This window comes from Hippocampus guttulatus, chromosome 7 (genome assembly GCF_054856545.1).
Source record: "Hippocampus guttulatus isolate MCC_2025c chromosome 7, RoL_Hgut_1.0, whole genome shotgun sequence".
Classification (NCBI taxonomy): domain Eukaryota; kingdom Metazoa; phylum Chordata; class Actinopteri; order Syngnathiformes; family Syngnathidae; genus Hippocampus; species Hippocampus guttulatus.
Window position 1 is genome coordinate 2550707 of NC_141267.1, and position 26794 is coordinate 2577500.

A 26794-nucleotide genomic window follows, 5' to 3' on the forward strand; every position below is an offset into this window, starting at 1 on the left:
CGTTTGTATGTGTTTGTTTACTTCCCAGGAATCTACTCCACTAAGTCCACAGTTTTTTCGCCAATGTTGGCCGCCTTCCCTATTGCTTCCTGCAACAGTGTGTGCGGGCTGTTTGTGTGCCATCTGTTTGTCCAGAGATTAGCCACTGAAACGTTCTCATCACTCAGAAACAAGCAGCATTCTGGGTATCGGTTGTCCTGCCAACCAGAGCCTTTGTCTGACGCTGGATTTGGATTCACACAAAGACTGAAGCAAAGCCTAGATTCTCTAAAGAGTGAATTCTGTTTTTAGCCTATCTAGGTGTGAGGGCTTTTGTGAGGAGGTCCAACTGACGAGCTGAAAAGAAATATAAAAATGACAGCCTTTGTGACTCTGTGTCCAAAATTCAAATGATAAGATTATACATGGATGTGAGCATAAGTGAGTTCATTCTGGTTTACAATGAAACCCTGTTGAATGGATTGGATGTCTGGATGGATATTTTAACATGTGACACATTTTAAAGCGTGTGCAGCCGTCTGTGGGACTGCTCTCTAATCCTACGTCACCGATCCCCATTTTAACCTGATCTGCTTACAATGGCAGTAATGCGTGGACCATGCAGCTGGGCGTGCAGGATGGCATCGTTCACATGATTCCGGACCGCCAACAGCGCTAGCTCCATGCTGTTGTGGTTGCTGCTGGTTGCTAATGTTGCAGCTAATCTTTGGAGCAATACGACCAAACTCCCCCAGGGTGCTGCAAGTTCGGATATCCCCACCTAAAATAAAGAATGACATTGTGAAATGAAGATTCACCACATTGGAGGGTATAAGGAAGAGAAAAAGTATTCATGTTTTTTTGTAAAATTTTAAAATTTAGAACTAGCTAATGATACAAACAATACAAGAGTCCTTCTTCCCTATTTACTTAGTGAGTTAATATGTGCCAGAAATGAAAATGAAAGAGAAATAAGTACAGAAACACAACAACACTGTCCCATACGCAAACGCCAATTCTCCCTTCTCGCCTCTGATGTTCTCTTTCAGCCACAGACCAGAGGTCAGCTTCTCCCCATTCACAGCCTTCCAAACTGTCAGAATTCATAAAATTCATAAAACTATTTCACACCACAAATAACTGCAGAGTCTAAAAATACTTTTCCAGATGCATTTGTAGCATCAGGAAGTTGGGTAAACTGGTATAACAGCCACTTAAACATAATATGATCACCACAGCATACGAAACACTACCTTTACCCACAAAACGAGGACTATTTCGATTTCACTCCAAACTAAGTCAGTGCTACTCAATGAGGCACCCAATTGAGTGAATTAACCCTTTCATGCACCCTGTAACCTGATAACATGAGAAGTTGTCCACTGAATAAGCATGCAGTTTGTGCGTGTGTGTGTGTTTGTGTGTGTATAATAGTGAACAGTATCTCTCGTGTATACTATGATTTTTTTCATAGTCTAAATTGTTGTTCATTTCTAAATGCATTTCTGTGTGATGATCAGTGAACCCCCCCCCCCCCCCCCCGTTATTATCAGTCCAATGCATATTGTGACTGCTGAAGGTTGTATGACTCAAGACATGGCTCAAATTGATTGAAATTTATTGAGGACTCGGCTTGCTTTATTTTGACAGGAATTGCTGACTTATTTGATACTTAAAGGTTAAGACCAGGCACGGCACCAGGATTTTTCCATCTCATTTTTTTTTCAATAAAACTATGATACACATCAAAAGCGTGTTTGTACGGAAGCGTGGAACTGCCAATGCATGGTAAACATTTTTGACTGGCAAATTCATTTGAACGTATTTGCAAAGTACGTTCAAACACAGTGATCAAATATAGGCTAAATGCTGCAAATATTAACATTTTCTCCCATAATACCATGAGGCTTTGACTTGCGCAAGTCAATAAATTGCTATGTTTTTAGCATTTGGCCAACATTATACCAATACGTTAGAAAATCAAGTAAGTCAACATTGTTTACTTGTAATTTTTACAGTTGTATTACTTTCTGCAGTGCATGATTTCCATTCTGAATTCTTTCCTATAACGCCACGAAGTGTTGATAAGCGCATGCACAAATATATGCCCTGTGGCATTATGGGAACAATTATTATTATTATTATTTTTACCATTTAGTTTACTTTTCATCAATACGTTCAAACTCGAACATAATGCGCAAGTCACTGAAAGACGCCCTCCCTTTTACAAACACAGATGGGGTACAGCTGCTGCACAAACGCAAGAACAGGACTTTTATTGGAACAGAATGGCTACTTGTGAAGTTTTTATCCATCCATCCATCCATTTTCAACACGGCCTATTCTGAACAGGGTCGCTGGGTGTTGCTGGAGGCTCTACCACCTGAATTCGGGCCGAAGGCAGACTACACCCTGAACTGGTCGCCAGTCAATCACAGGGCACATATAAAGACAAATGACCATTCATACCCACATCTACACCGTTACTGAGTCGGAATCGATCCCATGCTGCCCGCACACAAGATCGGCGAGTTTATCACTACACCATCAGTGACTTGTGCAGTTTTTAATGTTTAAAAATTAAAATAAAGATGTAATATAATAAATATTTGTTGTGGGGCTGAATGGCGGGTCGACATATTTCTGATGGGGGCCATAGTTTCCTCTAGCCCCAGTGTAGCACCTTGCTTGGTTAAGACTTGAGAATTATGACTTGCACACGTGACTTACGGTACTCCGACCCCTACCTGATAGCAGGATGACCAACTCATTCACTTAACCAGCGAATTACAAGAGCACTCGTCTGCTCTACTGAAATCATCTTCAAGGATCGGCACATATAGCCCAATGCCTGTATATGTCACTGGCCACTGGCCTTCTGTTCACAACCAAATTTCCTGTGCCGATTTATGGTGCTGACAGTGACTTCCCTCCCCGTGCCTCACCTCCACTTCTTGTCAACAATTAATGAGTAAATAACGCAAACCTTTCCTTTTGTGTTTTTAGGAAAGGTGTCTCCCCACACCTTTCTCGGGGTCAGCTATGCAAGACCCGATGCAGAATTAAAAACTACTCAATATGGAAAGTAGGACTCACAAATCAAAACAATGCATATAAAGACAGAAAAGGGTAAACTTACCAGGCATCCTCTCATAACATTAAGACAGAGTCCAGTACAGGGCTTGATCAATGTCAGACCTCTGCAATGGGAGCAATACTGCATCCTTACTAAGCCCCGCCCACACTCTCTGGATAATGCTGCCTTTTCTGTTGCATCCACGACATCCCCAGCCAATCTTAGCAATCGACTCAGTGTTCGGCCTACTCCCAGCGCACGAGAAAGACCCGAAACCAGGAGTCCAGGATGGGGGCCAAACGGACTGACATCCTGCCGTGTCATCCGGAGGCAGTCTTCATGACTGGATGAGGAGGAAGAAGAAAAAGACCGGGATGACATGTGGCCAATACCAGGGTTGAGTAGTCGGCGGTAGACCAGTGGGAAGAGGTCATTGAAGAAACTCCCAACGGCATGTTCCAGTGAGGAATTGGGGTCCCCCAAAAGATGGCGATCAATGTCATTGAAAAGGTGAAGCACATGGGGTCGACATTCTGATGCAAGGCTGGAGTAGGCGCTGTCAAACAAGGTACTGGTCAAATTAGATGTGAAGGACACGAGCGATTCAAAGGTGTCTGCAGAAAAGAGACGACAGGAAAAAAACCCACACATTTGTTAAATTTTGCAACCATCAACTCCTCATCATCCCATGGCAGCATGTCTACTATTGTTGATCGAGGGTCGATGTATGGTCATCAAATTCAAATTCACATCTGCCAGTGGACAGTACACAGTATATATAGAGTATAACAATAGTTTCCTGAAATTAATATGGCAATGTGTAAAGGTCTACGCAGGGAAAAATAACACAAACTCACTTGTGTGTGAGTGGCTCGTTGGTCTAGGGCAGTGCTTCTCAATTATTTTCTGTTACGTCCGCCCTCACAAGAAGAAAACAATTCCTCCCCACCCCCAACTCTCTGTCACCTATGAATATAATTTGTCCACCTCTGCATTCAACTGTATCCTTTTGAGCAATAAGAAAAGAAAAAAGAATTAAATATGTTCCACCACTTACAGCAAAGAATGACTTTATTAACATTGTTTTTTAGTCTGTAACAAAAAAGATTTTTCGTGCATGAATTCGCCTCAAAAAAACCTTTGTTTAAACTGTAAACATTTTTGACCAATTTATTACACCATTTCATTCTGAAAACTAAAACTAAATCAATAAATGATCAATTCTAATTCAGTTCAGCAACATTAACTCAGGAACACAATATATAAAATACTTTCGTCGACAAAACAAAAACGAATAAAACAATTTCTGCTGATTTATATATATATATATATATATATATATATATATATATGTATATATATATATATATATATAAATTCCTCGTCTCACCCCCCCTCGGGTGGTGTCCGTCCCTCATTCAGCTCGGGTCCTCTACCAGAGGCCAGGAAGCTTGAGGGTTCTGCGCAGTATCCTTGCTGTTCCCAGCACTGCACATTTCTGGACTGAGATGTCCGATGTTGTTCCCGGGATCTGTTGCAACCACTCATCTAGTTTGGGGGTCACTGCCCCGAGTGCTCCGACCACCACAGGCACGACTGTTACCTTGACCTTCCAGGCTCTCTCCAGCTCCTCTCTGAGCCCTTGGTATTTCTGGAGTTTCTCGTGTTCCTTCTTTCTGATGTTTCCATCACTTGGGACCGCTACATCCACTACAACGGCTTTCCTCTGCCCTTTATCTATGATCACGATATCTGGTTGGTTCGCCATTACCATCTTGTCAGTCTGGATCTGGAAGTCCCACAGGATCTTCGCTCTGTCATTCTCCACCACCTTCGGAGGTGTTTCCCATTTTGACCTTGGGGTTACCAGTCCATACTCCACACAGATGTTTCGGTAGACTATGCCAGCCACCTGGTTATGGCGTTCCATGTAGGCTTTCCCTGCCAGCATCTTACACCCTGCAGTTATGTGTTGGATCGTCTCAGGTGCCTCTTTGCACAACCTACACCTTGGGTCTTGTCTGGTGTGGTATATCTGGGCCTCAATGGCTCTGGTGCTCAGGGCCTGCTCCTGAGCAGCTAGGATGAGTGCCTCTGTGCTGTCCTTCAGGCCAGCCCTCTCTAGCCACTGATAGGACTTCTTGAGATCGGCCACTTCAGTTATGGTCCGGTGGTACATCCCGTGTAGGGGCTTGTCCTCCCATGATGGTCCCTCTTCCAGCGCCTCATCTTCTGTTCCCCATTGTCTGAGACATTCTCTGAGTACGTCATCCGTTGGAGCCTTCTCCTTGATGTATTCATGGAGCTTGGATGTTTCATCCTGGACAGTGGCTCTCACACTCACTAGTCCCCGGCCTCCTTCCTTTCGGCTTGCGTACAGTCTCAGGGTGCTGGATTTGGGATGGAACCCTCCATGCATGGTTAGGAGCTTTCGGGTCTTAACGTCCGTGGTCTGAATCTCTTCCTTTGGCCACCTTATTATTCCTGCAGGGTATCTGATCACTGGCAGGGCATAGCTGTTTATTGCCCGGGTCTTATTCTTGCCATTGAGCTGGCTTCTTAGGAACAAAGCGGAGATGGGCGATATGCGATATATATATATATATGAGGAAGTCAGGATTATTGATGGCTGTGATGAGCACGTTTTGCAGCGGCTTATCAGCGTGATTGAGGTGTGATGTCTTTGAGTGGCGCCTCGATTTATTTGTCTTCATGCTGTCCGCAGCCAGCATTTTTCGACACAGTCAACACGTCCTCGTCCGTCTCCCACTGTAGTCACAGTGAAGCCAAGCGCTACATACGCTTCCCACATTTCCTTGACTTCTTAGCTTTCGGGTCACTTTCTTTTGTCTCATTAGCTTTGTCTTTTTCCACCTTTCTTTAAATCCCGATTAAGAAAAGTCATATGGTCTCCTGAGGCTTTGTTTACTGCACTTTATATGGCCTGCTCGGTGCAAAACCTCCCAAAACAAGACAAACAAACAAAAACCCTACACCATAGAGCTACAGTAATACTCCCTGCGCACTCTCTGACAATGAGGGTGCCACACTTTATTCTATTTTCTTCTGCAAAAAAAAAAAAGTATGTTCCCCAGAGTCGCATGAGCCCCCCTGGCAGCGCGCCCCACTATTTGAGAAACACTGGTCTCGGGGTACGATTCTCACTTTGGGTGTGAGAGGTCCTGGATTCAATTCCCGCACGAGCCCTTGATTACACATCTCAGTAAATCAAAGTACTGTAATTTAGTGAAATTAGAATGCCAATAGGTAAAGGTCAACTCTGGTAAAAAATAGCGTTGAGTGATCTGCATGTTGGATCGAGGGGTATGATTATCGTTTATTATGAAAAAGGTATCAGGTTCAAATCCTGGAGGAGCCCTGAGTTACCTGTGACTTTATAGATCGAAATACCTGAATTTTGAATGGCAAAGTGTCAAATGCAACGCTGGGAAAATTAGCACTTGAAAACCACTGGTCTCTCGGTCTATAATTCTTGCTGTAGGTGCGAGTTTTGAAATCGGATGAGCCCGAATTTGACTGGGACTTAATACATCAAAATAATAATAATAATAATAAATGCTCTTGCGATGCGGAGGCCCAGTCTCATTCGGCTGGGTCGTCGCAGTGCGTAGAGCCGATCAGCTTCACCAGGGCCCGCCAATGACCACGGTCATGGGCCAGGTCCGCTGCATCCTCTAGGGTAAGGCCCTGGTGTTTGAGATCCTCTCTGATGACATCAAGCCATCTGGTGTGGGGTCTGCCGCGTGGCCTTTTCCAGCCGGCTGTCGCTGGATCAAATGAGAAGATGGCACGAGTTGGGTGTTCCGGGGGTAATCGGAGGAGATGTCCAATCCAACGGATGCGCCTCTGAGCGGCCAGTCGGGATGCAGGGGGATGAAGAGTACGTTTTCGGAGGTCTGAGTTGGAAACATGGAGGTGCCAGCTGATGTTCAAGATGGTTCTGAGTGACCTGCTGTCAAAGCCGTCGATCCTCTTGGCCAGGGTCTTGTTTAAAGGCCAGGATTCTGCACCATACAGGAGGATGGGAAGAACTGCTGAGTTATAAATGCGCATCTTGGTCTTTTGGGACACTGAGTGGTGGCGCCAGAGGGGCCGCCACAGTGACTGCATTGCCGCGGCCGCGAGGGCGCGTCTGCGGTCAATCTCTGGCTTGAGATCGCCGCTGCTAGTAATAGTGGAGCCCAAGTAGATATACCAAACAGAAGCAGCAAAGCTGGGCCTCCAAGTAAGCTGGCAGAAAACCAAACTTATGTATATCGGTGACGGACCCCACCCCTCCCCCCTGTTCTTTGGCACGAAGTGCAATTCGTCAATTCCATCATCTACTTGGGCTCCACTATACATCAAAATAGTTACCTGAAATTAGAATGGCAATGTGTCAAAGTCCAGACTGGGAAAACTAATCACCTGGGTGTTGCTTGTTGGTCTAGCGCAGGGGTGCCCAAACTTTTTGGACCGAAGATCTACTTTTCGATCAACTAACCTCCCGGGATCTACCCTTACTGGCACGCGCGCGCATGCGCACACACACGCACACACACACACACATGCACGCCATGATGAGAAACAGCCTGAAACTGAGGCATGCGATGCACTTTTGCAGCCTGTTAACTATCGTAGCTCACACGTACCGTTTAAAAGTGCTTCCCTGGGCCCTCCTAGATTCCTATTCTTTGCCCGTGCCCTCGTGAATTGTACACGAAGCAAACTCTGAATGAGAATAATGACGATAAAAGATAGAACGCAACAGCTCTGATCACAAGCTGCAATTGCAGACTGCTGAGCGCAAACAACTTCCGGTGACGTAATCATGCGCCACCGTAAATTCAAGATTTACCTGCTTTATTTTATTTTTAAAACATTTTTTGTGAAAATGAGACTGATAGGATGATTAGGGTGCAGCGTACATTAACACAAAAAATATATATTACTAACATGTACAAAGACACACAATTGGTTGTGTTTTTTTTTCTCCTCGACACTCCTCGGATCTACTTGGGACCTGTCTTAGATCTACCGGTAGATCAGGATTGACGTAATGGGCACCCCTGGTCTAGCGGTATGATTCTCCCTTCGGGTGCGAGAGGTCCTAGGTTCAAATTCCGGATGAGCTCGAATTTAACTGGGACTGAATACATCAAAATAGTTTCCTGAACTTATAATAAATGTGTCAGAGTCTACACTGGGAAAACTAATACTACATTACTTGGGTGTGGCTCGTTGCTCTTGTGGTATGCTTTTCTCTTCGGGTCCGAGAGGGTTCAAATCCCAGAGGAGCCCATATTTAACTGGGAGTTACTATATCACAATAGTTTCCTGAAATTAAAATGGCAATCTGTAAAGGTCTACGCTGGGAATAATAACACCAACTCACTTGTGTGTGGCTCATTGGTGTCAGGGTCTGATTCTCTCTTTGGGTGCGAGCTGTCCCATATTCAAATCCCGGATCAGCAAAAAATACAAATGGAATTACAAAACAATAAATGAAAGACAAAGGTTATGAAGACGATTGAAAAAAGGCTCACATCTACAAGGGGCTAAATATCCTGAGAAGTCTTGCTTGTCTCCTTCTTCCTTCGTTTAGTCAGTCGTTAACTCTGCTTGTGGTATTATCTTCATTTCATAATGGCTGCACAGAGCTCACAAAGTAGTTGTCTGTTTGTTTGGGTGGGTGCTGGCAAATGCACATGTCAATTAGTGTCGGGCAGAACCCTTTTAGGTTACAATTGGTTCCTGCTAATAATCACCACTAAATGGTCTAGTAACACAAACAGGGAAACAACTTAATGGGGGATATAAAGAGACTCTAACACCATACATAAGGTGCATTGGATTATAGGGCGCACTGTCGGTCTTTGGGAAAATGGAACGCTTTTAGGTGCGCGTTATACTGCGGAAAATACGGTATTTGCATCCTGCCTTGATACTTGCATTCGTCAAATTGATTTGTGCCTTGCTCAAATTTGCCTGCCAGTCCTGTATTTTACACCATGTTGACAATGAACCACTCACTTTGAACCTCCACCACCTTTGGGTCAATAAAATCATCATCCTTTCTGCCAATTTGTCTCCAATCTCTGCAATTGGGCTCTGCACATGCCCCGAGACCTTCAATGGATGAGTCGTTGCTGTGCTCTTGGGGTCATTTTTGTCTAGCGCTCTTCGGAAGGTTCACCATGGTTCCATTTTTTTCTCCATTTGTGGAAGACTCTCAAACTTTAGCAGACTTCAGTTTGTGAGAAAGGCTCTATTTAAATGCTCTCTTGATTGAACTGGAGATAATCTGGCATGGGTGTGGTCTGTCAAAATGAACTCGGCTTTCAAAAAAAAAATGAATTCCTGAAAGTTACAAGGGGATCAATACATTTTTTTACACTGAGCCAGATAGCTTTGAATACTATTTTTTCCTATTAAATAAAATCACAATTTAAACACTGTTTTCTTGGGTTATATTTGTCTGATATTTACATTAGTTTGAACATTATACATGAAAACATTAAAGTGGGAAACTGCAAATGAAGAGGGACAGGGAACTCGAGCAGAATGTGAATACTTTTACTTATTCACGGATAGATTTTTTTTTCTTTTGAAATTATTATTCATGTGTGTTGCTGCAACTGTCTGCTTTGCTACCGGACTCTTAAAGGTTTGGAAATTACGACAGCAAAGTGGACAGTAGTAACACATAAGAATAATGATTTTTAAAAGAATACATATTCGATTCTAACACTTTGGGATGTCTATTCGCTTCCATTATACCCATATTTGCCAATTACAAATAAAATCAATAACCAAACAGATCAATGACAGGTAAAATGGGAGATTGTGTTTTACTACCAAGCTTGGCCATTATAAAATCAAAGGTGAAGGTGTGCATCACAGCAGCAGTTTGTCAGCTTCCAAATATAATCTTATGATCAGTTATTGGGTCTTTTACAAATGTGACAAAGTCGATGTTAAACAGACTGGATGGTAACCAGGTGTCAAGAAATAATTAGTGCTCTCCCTGTTAGAGTTTTCTTTAAGATGTAAACATAACACACATCTCAACATTTTATGATGTCATGCCTGACACATTATTTTTGCTGGGAGTATACAATGTTTATCATAGCGGTTTACACAGCCCTGAGAAGAACGGCTAATGCTTGCGAAGTTGGCCAATTTGTGCACCCTAGAATAAACACACAGGGTTTTGTTTTTTTCTCAGGGTTGAAGTACTGCATATTTTAAAAGACAGAAACATGTGACAGCCCTGATATGATGTCAGCCTGGTCAGCAAGTCCCTCCACTAGCAAGTCTTCTCCCTGGTGTGTTTTCATTATTCTGTGTATTTTCCCCGGTCTGTCTCCCGCTGCCTTTATTTCTGGTTGAACCGCTACGGTCTGCTCACTCACTTGTGAGAGTTTTCGTGAAGTCTCTTGGTTACACAACATCTGCCACGATGCCCGAAATTACCATATTTTCCCCAAATTCACGCCGGCCACCACGCCCTTGTTTAATGGCGTGAAAAGCCGCGAAAGCCACTGATTCGTACCAATGTACAGGAAGCCACTATTTCTCATTTTGTTTACTTACAGTTTAGTGAAAAAAGAGATAACCAAACAATTCCGAGCACTTCTACAAAATGTCATGCAATATAAGCGCAGTAGCATGCATTTATATTGCATGGCATTAACATAACATTTTGACTGTTTACAATCTACACGGGTGGCCTGGTGGTCGAGTGGTTAGCGCATTGACCTCACAGTGCAGAGGTACCAGGTTCAATTCCATCTCCGGCCACCCTGTGTAGAGTTTGCATGTTCTCCCCAGGCTTGCGTGGGTTTTCTCCGGGTACTCCGGTTTCCTCCCACATTCCAAAAACATGCATGGCAGGCTGATTGAACTCTCTGAAAATTGTCCCTAGGTGTGAGTGTGAGCATGGATGGTTATTTGTCTCTGTGTGCAGTGTGATTGGCTAGCAACCAGTTCACGGTGTACTCCACCTAATGCCCGAAGATGGCTGGGATAGGCTCTGCCACCCCCCGTGACCCTTGTGAGGATAAGCGGATCGGAAAATGGATGGATTACAACCTCCACGCATTTTTAACTACCGACTTTGAACTTTGCACCATCTGCGGCAAACTTTATATTTAGAGTCTTTTCGATACCCAAAAATTATCATTTCCACCTAAATGTATGTAACATACAATATTTGAGTAATTATTCCCGTGTAATGTACATAGATCAAAGTATACGGTGTTTTCGAGAAGTACTGTACGCTGGACTCAAGTTTTGGGGGGGAAATGAATGGTATATATCTAAGCTTATGTTAAATTATTAATTATTTTCATTTTATATTTGAGCATTATATTATTTTATGTTATAGTTATCTAAATTATATTCTGTTTAATAATTGTTGAAACATTCTTATGTTGCTTGCGTCTGATTGGCGAAAGAGAAGCAGGAAGTGTTTTCGTGACTGAAGGGGGGTTGTGCTCTCGTTCATCCATTCGGAGGTGCCGACGTTTTTTTTTTCTTTCTCCTTTTTAATAAACTGCATTAAAGGATTCCATCTCTCCATCTGTCATTCGTAAAGAAGAGCCATCCACTGAAAAACAATGAACCCCTCAACGTACATATATATTGGTTCAATGCTTTTGTAAATAATTGATAAAGCACAAACAAATATGTACTGAAACATGTGAAAACATTAACATTGATCTTTCTTGTCCACATTGTTTTCTTTCATCAAAAATCTTAAGTATCCATCTAAGTATGTATTAACTACAATTGAGTGGTACTGAGTAACCATCACACTGAAAAGTATAATCAAGTGGTATACTCCTAATCAGACCCGCACAACAACCTTAATTTTGAATACATTTGAAATTTGACATTATTTGGTAAATAAATATATTTCATGATAAATCATCCCAGTCATATTTATGAAAAAATGTGAGCTGTTAACAGTACCAGCAATAAAATGACGAAACACCAACTGGTGCCCGTCTTGGAAGCTGTGTTTGATATATTATTATATGCATGCCTTAATATCTTTCTATGACCATCTTGAGAGTTAATCACACTGTTAAAAAATGTGCGCTGATCCTTATATGTGTTAACTTTATCATCTACAGCTAATTAAAGATAACCGAGTTTTGAACAACATAAGAGTGCCGTTAAAGTTAAGGCTGGATTAAATCTACTTGATGGGTGGTTAAAAATAGCTGAGATTTGAACAGCAGTTGGGATCCTGCTCTCAGGCTTCCCCTACAGTTTTGGAGGGCAGTTTGCTTTCAAGCTCTTTGGACCCTGCACGCAAAGTGACTTGCGACCCATGGGGCGGGACTGCGGCCACGGCCCACGGCAGCTCCCGCTGTGAGCTGATGAATCCAATTGTTGGGTACTGTACTAAACGTGTGAGTCAACTGATTGACAGGGTTAGGGAAGCTACTTGAAAACTGTAATGAATCAAGCTAAATATTATTCTGTAGTACATTAAATGAAGTTTCATGACAGTAATTTTAAACTCTTTGGAAAATCATGCTTCTTACAGATAATACTAACACAATGCTGTCAATGCATTAGCAGTTATGAAACAAATGTATTGCAGTTGACAATGTGGTCAAGGCTCTCAATAAAATGTAGCTTCTTTTAGATAGATTATCAATTTAATTTTTTTAATACACCACAACAGTTTGGTTTTGTAATGTAAATAAAGTAGTCCATTTTTTATTTTGGTTGTTTTTGTAAAATAACTCACATTTATAGTTATCCAGTGAAAAAAAAGTTTTTTACTGGAAACTATATTTAATCAAAATAACTGTCACACACGTCACAGTCATTGTTATGATATGTGTCATCTGCATTTAAATGAATATTGAATTTCCTTCCTGCATATCTGACTAACCCTGGAAGGCCCACCTTCAAATTATTGTAATTTTTTCAACTATTACTTTAAAAAATATTTCTGGATTCAGATGATTTTATTTCATGCAACCCCTTGGCAAAATAAAACTGAGTAATTTCAACACACATTTTTTTCGGTGTATCCACCGAAAAAAATAATCCAAACTAATTTACATCTTAATTCGTTTTGTTGCAAATTTTTACAACCCATTATTATTAATAGAGATGTGATAGTGAGCCCAATCGCATGACCTGCAGTATTTTTTTACGACTAACACAGTGCGCCGTGCCCTCCCATCTGCAATGATGGTGTATGCCGATGGTGCTTGTCTATGTTTGAAACTTGCCATTTGAACTTGCTGATGTCAAACCAATAGCATCTTGACAAACACACAGACAACTGGGAGGGGGGGGGGGGGGGGGTGACACCTATTTATCCGTGACTTTCAGCACGTCATGGGTCAGTTAACATGTCTGAGTGTTCAAACAACTTTGTACAGCTGCAACCACCTGGCTATCCACATATTAGAGATTTGTCATGCTTAAACACAGATCAACACATTTCAACAACAGCATATTAAACCTGTGATTGCGCTTTTGATAAGGTTAATAAATTACCTGAACAGACAGGGTTATATCAAAAGAAGGGGAAATTAAATGAAGATAAAACTCAGACTGCGGGGACAAGGATTGAATGCCTTATGTACCGGGTGTGAACGTCTGGCCTTTATGTGTTTGCATGCCCATGTCTTGGCAATACTTACTCAAACACAAACAGCATCAAGTGACAAGGCTAAAACTCCGCCGGTCATGTGACCTTGTCTCCAGTCTCGGGGATTGAATGACAGCTGTGATGTGGGGGATAGGGCAATGGGCTCTTTCAGTGCAAAATGAAACACATGCAGACAGCATATACACAAGCACACGCACAAATGCACACACAGACACCAGGGATTTGGACAGGGTGTAAACAGAGCCTGATACAACCGCTCTGGGCATGTCTCAGTTACTTACTGGGTCCATAATGAGCGTGTTTAGGAGAAGGGGATTCGTTGCGAGTCAGCTAATCTGTTGAGGAACACTGAGGTCGCTACAAATGAATCGGATCAAATAGGGCCAAAAGTCTTGTTGTTGAATTTAGCTTTTTTAATCACGTCAACAACAACTAATCAGAAAGCCTAAAAAGTTTAGGTAAGCCCCACCACGACAAATTACATTAAGCAGAAGCTTTGTCTTGGGCAAGGGTAACCAACGTGGTGGGTGCCTATACACAGGTGCCACAAACGACGACAGGAGTAGCGGGCAGGCCCATTCTACAAATAGCTCACCAGCAATGGCACATTGTTATTTCCTACACATGTTGTCAAAGTGATCATTTGGAAATGGAAATACTTGCAGAGATTAATAGAATTCAAATGTTGTATAGTCATATATATCTCTTTGCAACCTTGTAAAAAATTGGTTGATAATTACTGGGCGTAATCATTATCATGATCAATTTTCATACAGATGAAGATCAGCCATTCATTTTCTGTAGCACTTATACTCAATAGGGTCACGGATGAACTTGAGCCTATCCTAGCTTGCTTTGGGCGAGGTCACATACAGGCCTCCAAATTAGTTTGCAACAACTAGTCAGAAATTAGTTGTACTCAAACACAAACAGCATCAAGGTCACTGAACTCTTCAACAGTCAAGATAGGCATAAAAAAACTCTTCAAGTAACCTTGCATTCCTTTTTGGGGGAAAGTGAGAGGAAGCTCAAACAAGCAGGGGGCGGGGAATATGCAAATGACACACAGAAAGGCCAAAGCATGGTTTGGAAGACCCAACCTCAGCACTTTGAAGCGGATATGCTCACCACTGATTGCCTCTGATTGTCATGAAGTATTAAAAATAACATACAATTGAAGACAGCTTGAGAGCGAGTTTGTTATATCAGAAGTCTGTATGAAACCGGTAGACAAATGAATTAGTACCCAAGAAGTAGATCTCAGATTCAAAAGATCTTGGTGACCCCTGGTCTAGGGTCTTCAAATCAAACATTTTGTCAGCAATAGCCTATTCCAAGCAGTCACTTTGCAGTCTTTCTAACAAACAAGATCGAAAGTAATCTTAACAATCAAGTGTAAAGATGGAACCTAAATGAGCTTTTGACAAGGGACCAAAACAAAAACTAACAAGGACGTTCTTGTGACACATTTTGTTTATCATGTAAAGATGGAAGACGTGTACCTTTGTCAAAATGTATGCCCCCTCTATCCCCACAGATGCCCCTTCAACATGCGTACAGAGGTGTCAAGTAATCAAGTAAAAACACTTTATCTTACTTAAGGAGAAATTTGGGGTAACTATATTTCATGGAATAGTTATTTTTCAGCCTACCTTGTACTTCTACTCTACTTTTTTTGTAAATATCTGTACTTTCTACTCTTTACACACAGACAAAAAACAATAACAACAACAACAAAACTGTTACAATTTCATTTTGGATTGCGTTCATTGCAGTTTATCATAGGATCGGTCAAATTATTTTGATTGTGGTTGGATGACAAGTATAAACATATCACATTTCGACACACTGTTGTACGCAGTGCACTGCACTTGCACGTGATGCAAATCAACAAATCAATGAAACTCGCCAGTAGCTTATCCAGTAAAATGTCCGTCTGTGTAGCCAGAAAGGCCAGCAAACCATGGCACATCGCTGGTTGTATTTGAGGAGTGGCAAATAACTAATTTCGAATGTGCTGCAAACTTTGCACACTGAATTGAGGTGCCACCACCTCATGGGTTTCAAAAACACACCGTCAAACTTGACAAAGGTACTTAGCAAGACATCCCATGATTTGCTGGCAAGCAACAGGCTGTGATTCAATTTTGCAAACTAATTTGGAGGCCTGTATGTGATATTTGAAATTTGACCAGTTTGCACATCCGTCTCATAGCACAGAGCTCCAAGGTTTGAAACCAGGCTCGGCACTCCTATGTGGGGTTTGCATGTTCTTCCCGTTCCTGCATGTTTTTTCTCAGGGTACTCTGGTTTCCTCCCACGCCCGACAAAAATATGCACAGTACGTTAATCGAACATTCTACATTGTCTTTAGGTGTGAATGTGAGTGCAAATGGTTGTTTATCTAAGTGTGACATGCGATTGGCTGGCATACTGCGTTGTACACAGCAGGTTTCGTTTTTTGAAGACCCTGTTGCATAGTCGATGATGATGATGCTTTTTTGCTGCTCTTGGTGCAAAGGTAAAGGTGGCTTTCCAGGTGAGAAATGTAGGGCAGGTCAGGAGAACTTTGTGGGCCTCATGCTTCGGTTTTACAGGTGTTTGTATCTCAGTGGAGTTGCAGTCAAACCAATCCTGGTGGCGTTTCCTTGACTGGCGAAGCACCTCCAAGGGTGCACTATGGATAGCCTGGTGCAGAGCTGGCCAGTCAACTAATTACTCCAGGATCTTGTTGAGATTTTCAGCAAGGAGCCGCCAAAGGTTGGCTTTGGTGATGGTGCTGTTCAATACTGCATAGTTGAACCTTTTATTGGGAGCTGTCCTTGTACCACGAGGTTGAATGCTCATGAGGAGTTTGGGTCTGGCCATGAGGTGGTCAGTACAGCTCTCAGCTCCGCACATGACACGGGTGGTGAGGCCATCGTGTATGTCCTTTTGCCGGACAATCACAGCGGGGATGCTGCCAGGTGGTCTTAAACCTGTTCTTCTTCTGGAAGATATGAGTGATGACCAGCTGATGTTGTGCAATGAGGGAGAGGAGTCGAAGCCTATTGATGTTCATTTTCCCCACTCACTGGCCAATAACTTTGCTCCAACTTCAATGCTGTGTCCACCCAGCATTGAAGTCTCCCATTACTATGAGCTGGTCCGTAGCCGGTGTTTTCTGCAGGATGGTGTCCAGAGCTTTATAGAAATCCTTGATGTTGTACTCGGCATCCAGAGTTAGTGTGTAAGCACTGATGAGTATGGTGAAGCGTTCCTTTGGCAGGGGAATGCTCCATGAGCCTTTCATTGATGTCAATAGGGGATTCCGAAATGCGCTGCAGCAGTTGGCACTTTACAGTAAAGCCAACTCCCTGGTTACGGCAAGTGCCTTCAGGGACCCCATTCCAGAAGAATGTACACCCTTGCACCACCTTCTGTCACAGAGTCCTGTCCATGTAGTCTGGTCTCGCAGAGAGCTGCAATGTTGATGTCATATCTTGCGTGCCCCATGGCCACAAGTGCTGTCCTCCAGTGGGAGCCGTCAGGGGTGTCAGCCAGGTCCAACAGTTTGTGGACATTCCACGAAGCAAAGCACAGATTTTTTCAATTTCTTTTTTTGCCATTTCGACCATGAGGGGGGATGCTTCGACAATAGCGGTTTACTGTTTTACTGTTTTGTTTATCCAGACGATATTTTGATTTTTTTTTCCAAAATTGTTCAACAGCATTGGCAGCATGTGAGAAAGGTACTTCAACGGTTATTGGAGAAATTTTTGTTTTGCGTGTTTGGATTCTTGACATTTTGTTTTGTGCACTTTCAGTTGTCAAATTTACCTTGCGGTTTGCAAGCGCTTTTTGTTTTGATTTCTGTGAATACTTTGTCAGGTCTTTTGTTCTTCTATAAATAATTGTCTAACACAATTTTTCTGAGTCTGCATTTTTGGGATCCACACTCCACCTGGTTCGTGTTTGGACCGAGTCCCCTGTAATACAGCCCAAGCATTTGTCCTTCAAGTCAAATAAAAAATTTTGGGGTGGAGTGGATTCATCTGGTTCAGTGTTATTCCACAAATGCAAGATAATCAGAAAACTGTATTTAGACTAATAGGCCACAGAGAACATATTGAAAAGAAAATGTTTGACTTGACTTCCACTTCAACACATTTTTCCCTTGCTTTAGTTTTACTTTCATACTTTAAGTAGGTTTAAAACATGCAAAATCACCACAAATTTATATCATAAAACTATCACTCAAACTTGGAGAAAGTCCACCACGCGTCATGTCAAACGAGCACAAATAAGTGACACTGACTGTTGTGCATTCTTAGACTTCTAGCATCAAAGTATGCAAGAAAAATATCACATGCTCCACATGACACTGCATGTGGCACGGTGGGTGACTTTTAAGCACATCTGTTGAGCTGAGCTTATCCTATGTGTTGGATATGAATTATGACACCTCATATCTAATGTACATTTTCTTCTGTATGACACATTTAATAACTTGTGTTTTTATTTGGGACAATAATCATTTAATCAGGGTTTTCCAATCTCTGTTGAGCCAAGTCACCCATTTTACATCAGAAAATAATCTCATATAGGATAAGATCCATCCATCCATCCATCCATTTTCCGAACCGCTAGATCCTCACTAGGGTCGCGGGGGGTGCTGGAGCCTATCCCAGCCGTCTTCGGGCAGTAGGCGGGGGACACCCTGAATCAGTTGCCAGCCAATCGCAGGGCACACAGAGACGAACAACCATGCGCGCTCACACTCACACTTAGGGACAATTTAGAGTGTCCAATCAGCCTGCCATGCATGTTTTTGGAACGTGGGAGGAAACCGGAGCACCCGGAGAAAACCCACGCAAGCCCGGGGAGAACATGCAAACTCCACACAGGGAGGCCGGAGCTGGAATCGAACCCGCTACCTCTGCACTGTGAAGCCGACGTGCTAACCACTGGACTACCGGGCCGCCCTAGGATAAGATCATCACAGATAATAATAATAAATGAACATAGTTCCTATGTTTGTGGAAAACAATACTGATTTAATGGTGGGTTAAAACTTACACGGTACTGTAAATTTGTTACATTTTTCCAAAAACATGGAAACACAATTTCTCTGTATTTGTTAGCTGCAGCCATCTCGTTACCTCTGCATCCCGCGTCCTAGACGCACAATTTTCCCACGGGAAGCACAGTTCCAAATAATGTGCGTTTTTGGGATGCAAGGAAATTTCTCAGTCAAAACAAAAAAAAAAAAACTACGAGACACACACACACACACACAGGCCAAAAATGGGTTCCCATGATGAACATTTACGGAACCTAAAATTAGTTCCCGCGGTTTCCCATTGGGTAATCCGACGAAACCGAAAAACGGTTACCATGAATTTCAGAAATCCTCAGGCCTGCTACTGAATTATTTAAATGTTTGCAGCATTCATTTATAATTGTATGTATACAGTATGTTGTTGTTGTTTGTGTTATTATCATATACAATTGAATAAGTAGACCATTTCAGAATTCGAAATTTGGGACTTTCGAAATGCATAATGGGACTCGTACTTTTCTGATCAGCGAGTCCCTGGGACTCGCTGGTGGTAAACTGTAAAATTATCACTGTAGCTGTTTGTAAAACTTGTGCTCACGTGCTCCCTCACATCCTGTGCATCTCCTGGGGGTTGTGCCCTCCCCATATCCATCAAACCTAGTGCCCCCCCCACCCCCCTGGTGTTTGGCAATAATAGCAATTGTTGGAAGAGAAAACATCTGCTAGTGGAGCTTTGTTGATGGTAGATGTCAGTAGATAAGCCAAAATTTAGTCTTATGTCCGAGCATTTTCCATGGATAGTTTAGTTCTCCAGGATGTCTGAATACCAGCTGAGACGAGCAGGCGAGATAAAAAAAGGACAAAGAGTGGAACATGTTTGCTATGTCTGTCTGGGCCTCATCAAGGCTAACCCTTTAATAATATGTGCACCCCAAGCATATCGCTCTTTCGCACACACAAACGCACATACACACTCACCGGTGAATAGTGCTAAGAGACAAGTGGACAAGCAGGGTATTCTCCCTCCTATTCAAAGCAGGCCGTTAGAGACTGGCTGTTACCCCTGACAACAACACTTTAGTGGGGATACGCACTGAATGTAAACATTCTTCAGCCCTCGCATTCTCATTGGTCACGAACAAAACCTAATTATCGCAGCCTCAGATGCAGATTGACACAGAAAGCAAAGAGAAAGATAGTAACAACGTTTTCCACTTCCCTTCTCCCTGAGAGTTTGCTCACTCAAACAGCATCGGGCATCACTTGTTTGTTTGGCTAGCCACTGTGGCGCCTCACTAAATAAACTGGCCTCACACCATAAACCTGACATAAACTAGCTATTTCATGATGGACACACAAAGTCAGCATGATAAAGAGCCCCGCAAGCTCTTGACAGAATTGTGAAAGCACAAAAATCCGATGTCGCTGAGCTCACTTGATACATTGACTGTGCCTGTCAATTATCATCTATTAAAGCAAAAACGTCCATGAATTTATTCTAAGGGATAACAAATCCTGATAATCAAAATATTTCATCGATTGCGGATATGTTTTAGTCATGCTGCATGATAGTCTCATGGTTAAGACTTCTGCCCCACCCTTCTGTGGTTGGTTGTTCAAATCTCTGAGTTTGAAAGTTTTCCCCATATTTGCGTTGCTTCCACCCACATTTCTACAACATGCATGTACGGTAATTGAACGCTGCAAACTATCCATTGGTGTGATTGTGAGCATTAATGGTCATTTGTCTGTGTATGCCGCGATTGGCTGGTGACCAGTACGGGATCTAACCCACCTCTGGCCCATAGTCCCCTGGCATAGGCTGCAACTCACCCGTGGCCATCATGAGGATAAGTACCGTATTTTCACGACTATAAGGCGCCATTAAAAGTCTTAAATTTTCTCCAAAATGGACAGGACGCCTTATGATGCGGAGCGTCTTGTGTATGCGCTGAGTTCCAAAACCTGACTGACAGCCGACACGCTGTTTATATAGAGAAAAGGCGGAAGTGACTGTGGACAGGCATGCGGCAAAGAAGTCGGCCAATCAGTGAAGGGTGGGCGTGTAAGTGGACGCTAAAGGGACGTCCCAAGCAGGTACCAACACCTGTATAGAGTGTGGCTATGTGCATTGTTGCAAAACAACTTCGGTTTTGGTTTCTAAGAACCCCCGAAAATAAATTATACAAAGAGACACGCCTACGAAGCTCAGTTCAAACTTCAAGCCATCGGTTATGCTTTTGGCATGCGTGCCCATCTCACAGCAGCGGTGAAAAACCAAGTCAAGCAAATGAACTCTGAGCTTGCCGTTATTCCCGGAGGCTTGACTAAAGAACTTCGTTCAAAGTAAAGTTGCGACCGGGCGTTCAAAGTAAAGTTGCGAACGGCATGGGAACAATGGATGATCGATGGCAACTTTACAAAGAGTGAGAGGCAGCGCTGGGCGAGTTACGCCACAATTTGCGAATGGATTTTGGCTGCTTGGACGAACGTGTCTGCTTGCACTGTTGTTTGAGTTTTTGGCAAAGCCGGCATCATTTCTGTGGAGCCACATGGCAATGAGAGTGACTCTGACAACGAGAGGGAACACGGCGTTTTTGATGGATTACCGTTACTTCCACAAGTGTTCAATTCTGATACAGAGGATGAGGACTTTGATAGATTTCTGGGTGATGATTGATCGAAAAACGTGAGTACATTGTACGATGGCTAAATAAAATACAACGGAACTCAGTTTTGCTTCCGTTGCCTTTTTAAAAACGTGTTTTTAGCTTGTATCTGTATGTCTTGGCATGCTACCGTATGCTTCAAGCTAACGTGTTTTTAGCGTGCACGCATGCATGCCGTATGTTTAAGCTGACGTATGATTTACCACTTTAAAACTGCGCCCAATAATACAGTGCGTTTTGTCTATGTGTAAAATACAGAAATAGCACCCATTAATGAGACTGCGCCCAAACATACGGTGCGCCGAATGGTCGTGAAAATACGGTACTATAGACAATTGATGGATGCATATTTTATTTATAACTGAGTGCGAAAGTCTTCCTCACCTTGATAGGCTTTGCTCTGTCCAGCAATCAGGTACTTCAGCTCAAAGCTGTAGGATCGAATCTTCTGCTGAGTTTCACTGCGAACAGCAGCCATGTAACTCTCCTCCATCTTACTGGTGCAGCACCCCGGCCCAGAGTGGACACACACTTTTAGAGAATCATCTGAGTGAACGAGGAAACAGATTAATAATTAGCTTTTTGTGGTCAGACAAATGCAAATGCTTAACATCATCACAAAATATTAGGCACAAGAAAAAAAAATTGTGTGTTTATTTTCGTGTAGATTTGTCTGTGAGCAGCATTACAGAATACAGTATTAGTCTGGGCATCTTGAGTCAGCGTGTATATATATATATATATATATATATATATACAGTATATATATATATAAATCCTCGTCTCACCCCTCGGGTGGTGTCCGTCCCTCATTCAGCTCGGGTCCTCTACCAGAGGCCAGGAAGCTTGAGGGTTCTGCACAGTATCCTTGCTGTTCCCAGCACTGCACATTTCTGGACTGAGATGTCCGATGTTGTTCCCGGGATCTGTTGCAACCACTCATCTAGTTTGGGGGTCACTGCCCCGAGTGCTCCGACCACCACAGGCACGACTGTCACCTTTACCTTCCAGGCTCTCTCCAGCTCCTCTCTGAGCCCTTGGTATTTCTGGAGTTTCTCGTGTTCCTTCTTTCTGATGTTTCCATCACTTGGGACCGCTACATCCACTACAACGGCTTTCCTCTGCCCTTTATCTATGATCACGATATCTGGTTGGTTCGCCATTACCATCTTGTCAGTCTGGATCTGGAAGTCCCACAGGATCTTCGCTCTGTCATTCTCCACCACCTTCGGAGGTGTTTCCCATTTTGACCTTGGGGTTTCCAGTCCATACTCCGCACAGATGTTTCGGTAGACTATGCCAGCCACCTGGTTATGGCGTTCCATGTAGGCTTTCCCTGCCAGCATCTTACACCCTGCAGTTATGTGTTGGATCATCTCAGGTGCCTCTTTGCACAACCTACACCTTGGGTCTTGTCTGGTGTGATATATCTGGGACTCAATGGCTCTGGTGCTCAGGGCCTGCTCAGAGCAGCCAGGATGGGTGCCTCTGTGCTGTCCTTCAGGCCAGCCCTCTCTAGCCACTGATAGGACTTCTTGAGATCAGCCACTTCAGTTATGGTCCGGTGGTACATCCCGTGTAGGGGCTTGTCCTCCCATGATGGTCCCTCTTCCAGCACCTCATCCTCTGTTCCCCATTGTCTGAGACATTCTCTGAGTACGTCATCTGTTGGAGCCTTCTCCTTGATGTATTCATGGAGCTTGGATGTTTCATCCTGGACAGTGGCTCTCACACTCACTAGTCCCCGGCCTCCTTCCTTTCGGCTTGCGTATAGTCTCAGGGTGCTGGATTTGGGATGGAACCCTCCATGCATGGTTAGGAGCTTTCGGGTCTTAACGTCCGTGGTCTGAATCTCTTCCTTTGGCCACCTTATTATTCCTGCAGGGTATCTGATCACTGGCAGGGCATAGCTGTTTATTGCCCGGGTCTTATTCTTGCCATTGAGCTGGCTTCTTAGGACTTGCCTCACTCGCTGGAGGTATTTGGCCGTAGCCGCTTTCCTTGTTGCCAGTTCAAGGTTGCCATTGGCTTGTGGTATACCGAGGTACTTGTAGCTGTCCTCAATGTCTGCTATTGTTCCTTCAGGGAGTGAGACCCCTTCAGTGCGGACTACCTTTCCTCTCTTAGTCACCATCCAACTACATTTCTCAAGCCCGAATGACATCCCGATGTCGCTGCTGTATATCCTGGTTGTGTGGATCAGGGAGTCTATGTCCCTTTCGCTCTTAGCATACAGCTTTGTGTCATCCATGTAGAGGAGGTGACTGATCGTAGCTCGATTTCTGAGGCGGTATCCATAGCCTGTCTTGGTGATTACTTGGCTTAGTGGGTTCAATCCTATGCAGAACAGCAGTGGGGAGAGTGCATCACCTTGGTATATGCCACATTTGATGGACACTTGGGTAAGTGGCTTGCCATTGGCTTCAAGTGTGGTTTTCCACATCCTCATCGAGTTCGCAACGAAGGCTCTTAGGGTCCTGTTCACCTTATACAGCTCCAAGCATTCAGTGATCCATGTATGTGGCATCGAGTCATAGGCTTTCTTGTAATCAATCCAGGCTGTGCACAGGTTGGTATATGGGACCTGCATTCTTGTGCGACTGTTCTGTCAACCAGGAGCTGATGTTTGGCTCCTCTGGTATCTCTACCAATGCCCTTCTGTGGTTTGCTCATGTATTGATCCATGTGTCCACTCATCTTAGCCGCAATGATGTGATATATACTGTATATACATATATATATATATATATATATATATATATATATATGAAAAGGTGATGAAAACGCCGATACCCGAGAGGTACATCCAGATGACCATACCTGAAGCACTCGAAACTGCCAAACAAAGGCTCCAAGCCTTGTCCAGCTGCCTAAAGCGGTACACGAAAGAGAATGAGGCCAGACGAATAAACAGGCTGTTCGCAACACAACCTGCGAAAGTGTACGCTCATGGCAGGGTCCTAACAACAGAGCTGACCCACCAAGACTGGAAACTGAAAGGTACTGGAAAGGCATATGGGAGAAGGAGGTTGCACATAACAGCAGTGCACAATGGCTGGTGACCCTGAGAGAGGAGCACAGCAACCTCCCTGAACAGAACCCAGTTACCATAACAGTGGCAGACATACAGGAAAGAGTCTCAGATATGAAGAACTGGACAGCACCAGGCCCGGACATGGTCCACACCTACTGGCTAAAGAAACTCACAGCACTCCATGAGCGCCTAGCAGCACAAATGAACCAGCTGCTGAGGGATGGGACTCACCCAGGATGGCTAACCGAAGGGCGAACGATCCTGATCATGAAGGATCCCTCAAAGGGTGCAGTCCCATCCAACTATCGGCCAATAACCTGTCTCTCCACAACATGGAAGCTCATGTCAGGCATCATTGCGGCTAAGATAAGTGGACACATGGATCAATACATGAGCGAAGCACAGAAGGGCATTGGTAGAGATACCAGAGGAGCCAAACATCAGCTCCTGGTTGACAGAACAGTCGCACAAGACTGCAGGTCCCGACGTACCAACCTGTGCACAGCCTGGATTGATTACAAGAAAGCCTATGACTCGATGCCACATACATGGATCACTGAATGCTTGGAGTTGTATAAGGTGAACAGGACCCTAAGAGCCTTCGTTGCGAACTCGATGAGGATGTGGAAAACCACACTTGAAGCCAATGGCAAGCCACTTACCCAAGTGTCCATCAAATGTGGCATATACCAAGGTGATGCACTCTCCCCACTGCTGTTCTGCAACCCCCTAAGCCAAGTAATCACCAAGACAGGCTATGGATACCGCCTCAGAAATCGAGCTACAATCAGTCACCTCCTCTACATGGATGACATAAAGCTGTATGCTAACAGCGAAAGGGACATAGACTCCCTGATCCACACAACCAGGATCTACAGCAGCGACATCGGGATGTCATTCGGGCTTGAGAAATGTAGTCGGATGGTGACTAAGAGAGGAAAGGTAGTCCGCACTGAAGGGGTCTCACTCCCTGAAGGAACAATAGCAGACATTGAGGACAGCTACAAGTACCTCGGTATACCACAAGCCAATGGCAACCTCGAACTGGCAACAAGGAAAGCGGCTACGGCCAAATACCTCCAGCGAGTGAGGCAAGTCCTAAGAAGCCAGCTCAATGGCAAGAATAAGACCCGGGCAATAAACAGCTATGCCCTGCCAGTGATCAGATACCCTGCAGGAATAATAAGGTGGCCAAAGGAAGAGATTCAGACCACGGACGTTAAGACCCGAAAGCTCCTAACCATGCATGCAGGGTTCCATCCCAAATCCAGCACCCTGAGACTGTACGCAAGCCGAAAGGAAGGAGGCCGGGGACTAGTGAGTGTGAGAGCCACTGTCCAGGATGAAACATCCAAGCTCCATGAATACATCAAGGAGAAGGCTCCAACGGATGACGTACTCAGAGAATGTCTCAGACAATGGGGAACAGAGTATGAGGCGTTGGAAGAGGGACCATCATGGGAGGACAAGCCCCTGCACGGGATGTACCACCGGACCATAACTGAAGTGGCCGATCTCAAGAAGTCCTATCAGTGGCTAGAGAGGGCTGGCCTGAAGGACAGCACAGAGGCACTCATCCTGGCTGCTCAGGAGCAGATATCGTGATCATAGATAAAGGGCAGAGGAAAGCTGTTGTAGTGGATGTAGCGGTCCCAAGTGATGGAAACATCAGAAAGAAGGAACACGAGACACTCGAGAAATACCAAGGGCTCAGAGAGGAGCTGGAGAGAGCCTGGAAGGTAAAGGTGACAGTCATGCCTGTGGTGGTCGGAGCACTCGGGGCAGTGACCCCCAAACTAGATGAGTGGTTGCAACAGATCCCGGGAACAACATCGGACATCTCAGTCCAGAAATGTGCAGTGCTGGGAACAGCAAGAATACTGCGCAGAACCCTCAAGCTTCCTGGCCTCTGGTAGAGGACCCGAGCTGAATGAGGGACGGACACCACCCGAGGTGGGGTTAGACGAGGATTTTTTTTTTTTTTTTTTTTTATACACAGGCTGAGCAAAAAAAAAAAACGGGCCCCGCCTCTAATTAGGCCCCGTTTCTTAGTGTTTTGTCAGAATGAAATGAAACTTTGACCATGACTAGTTTATTATATTCAAAACATCACATCAAAACACTAGGGTCTTTGGCCTTTTTTTCTCCGTTCTACAGCATATGTTCTAGACGGCCTCCATTTAGCTCCGTGCATTTCTTGAGGCGCAGCACGAAGTTGTCCATGACGTTCTTACAGACTGAATTGGTAATGGCTCTCATCTCAACCCTGATGGCTTTCTTGAGTTCCGTGATGGTTCTGGTTTCCCTGCGTAGACTCTGTCCTTAAGATAGCCCCAAAGATATCAGGCCA

At 43.9% G+C, this 26794-nt stretch overlaps 1 protein-coding gene across 2 annotated transcripts in view; it reads right to left on the bottom strand.

Annotated features, from left to right (window-relative positions):
* The window catches only part of LOC147201974 (glypican-5-like), a 60532-nt gene that overhangs the window by 31799 nt on the left and 1939 nt on the right, over nucleotides 1-26794 (bottom strand). For both annotated transcript variants that reach the window (XM_086116391.1, XM_086116390.1), the window contains exons 2-4: nucleotides 21795-21956; nucleotides 3119-3669; nucleotides 578-760 (exon numbers count right to left, since the gene is read on the bottom strand). In XM_086116391.1, coding sequence (XP_085972517.1) covers nucleotides 578-760; nucleotides 3119-3669; nucleotides 21795-21956 — 896 coding nt within the window. The remainder of the gene's footprint in view (nucleotides 1-577; nucleotides 761-3118; nucleotides 3670-21794; nucleotides 21957-26794) is intronic.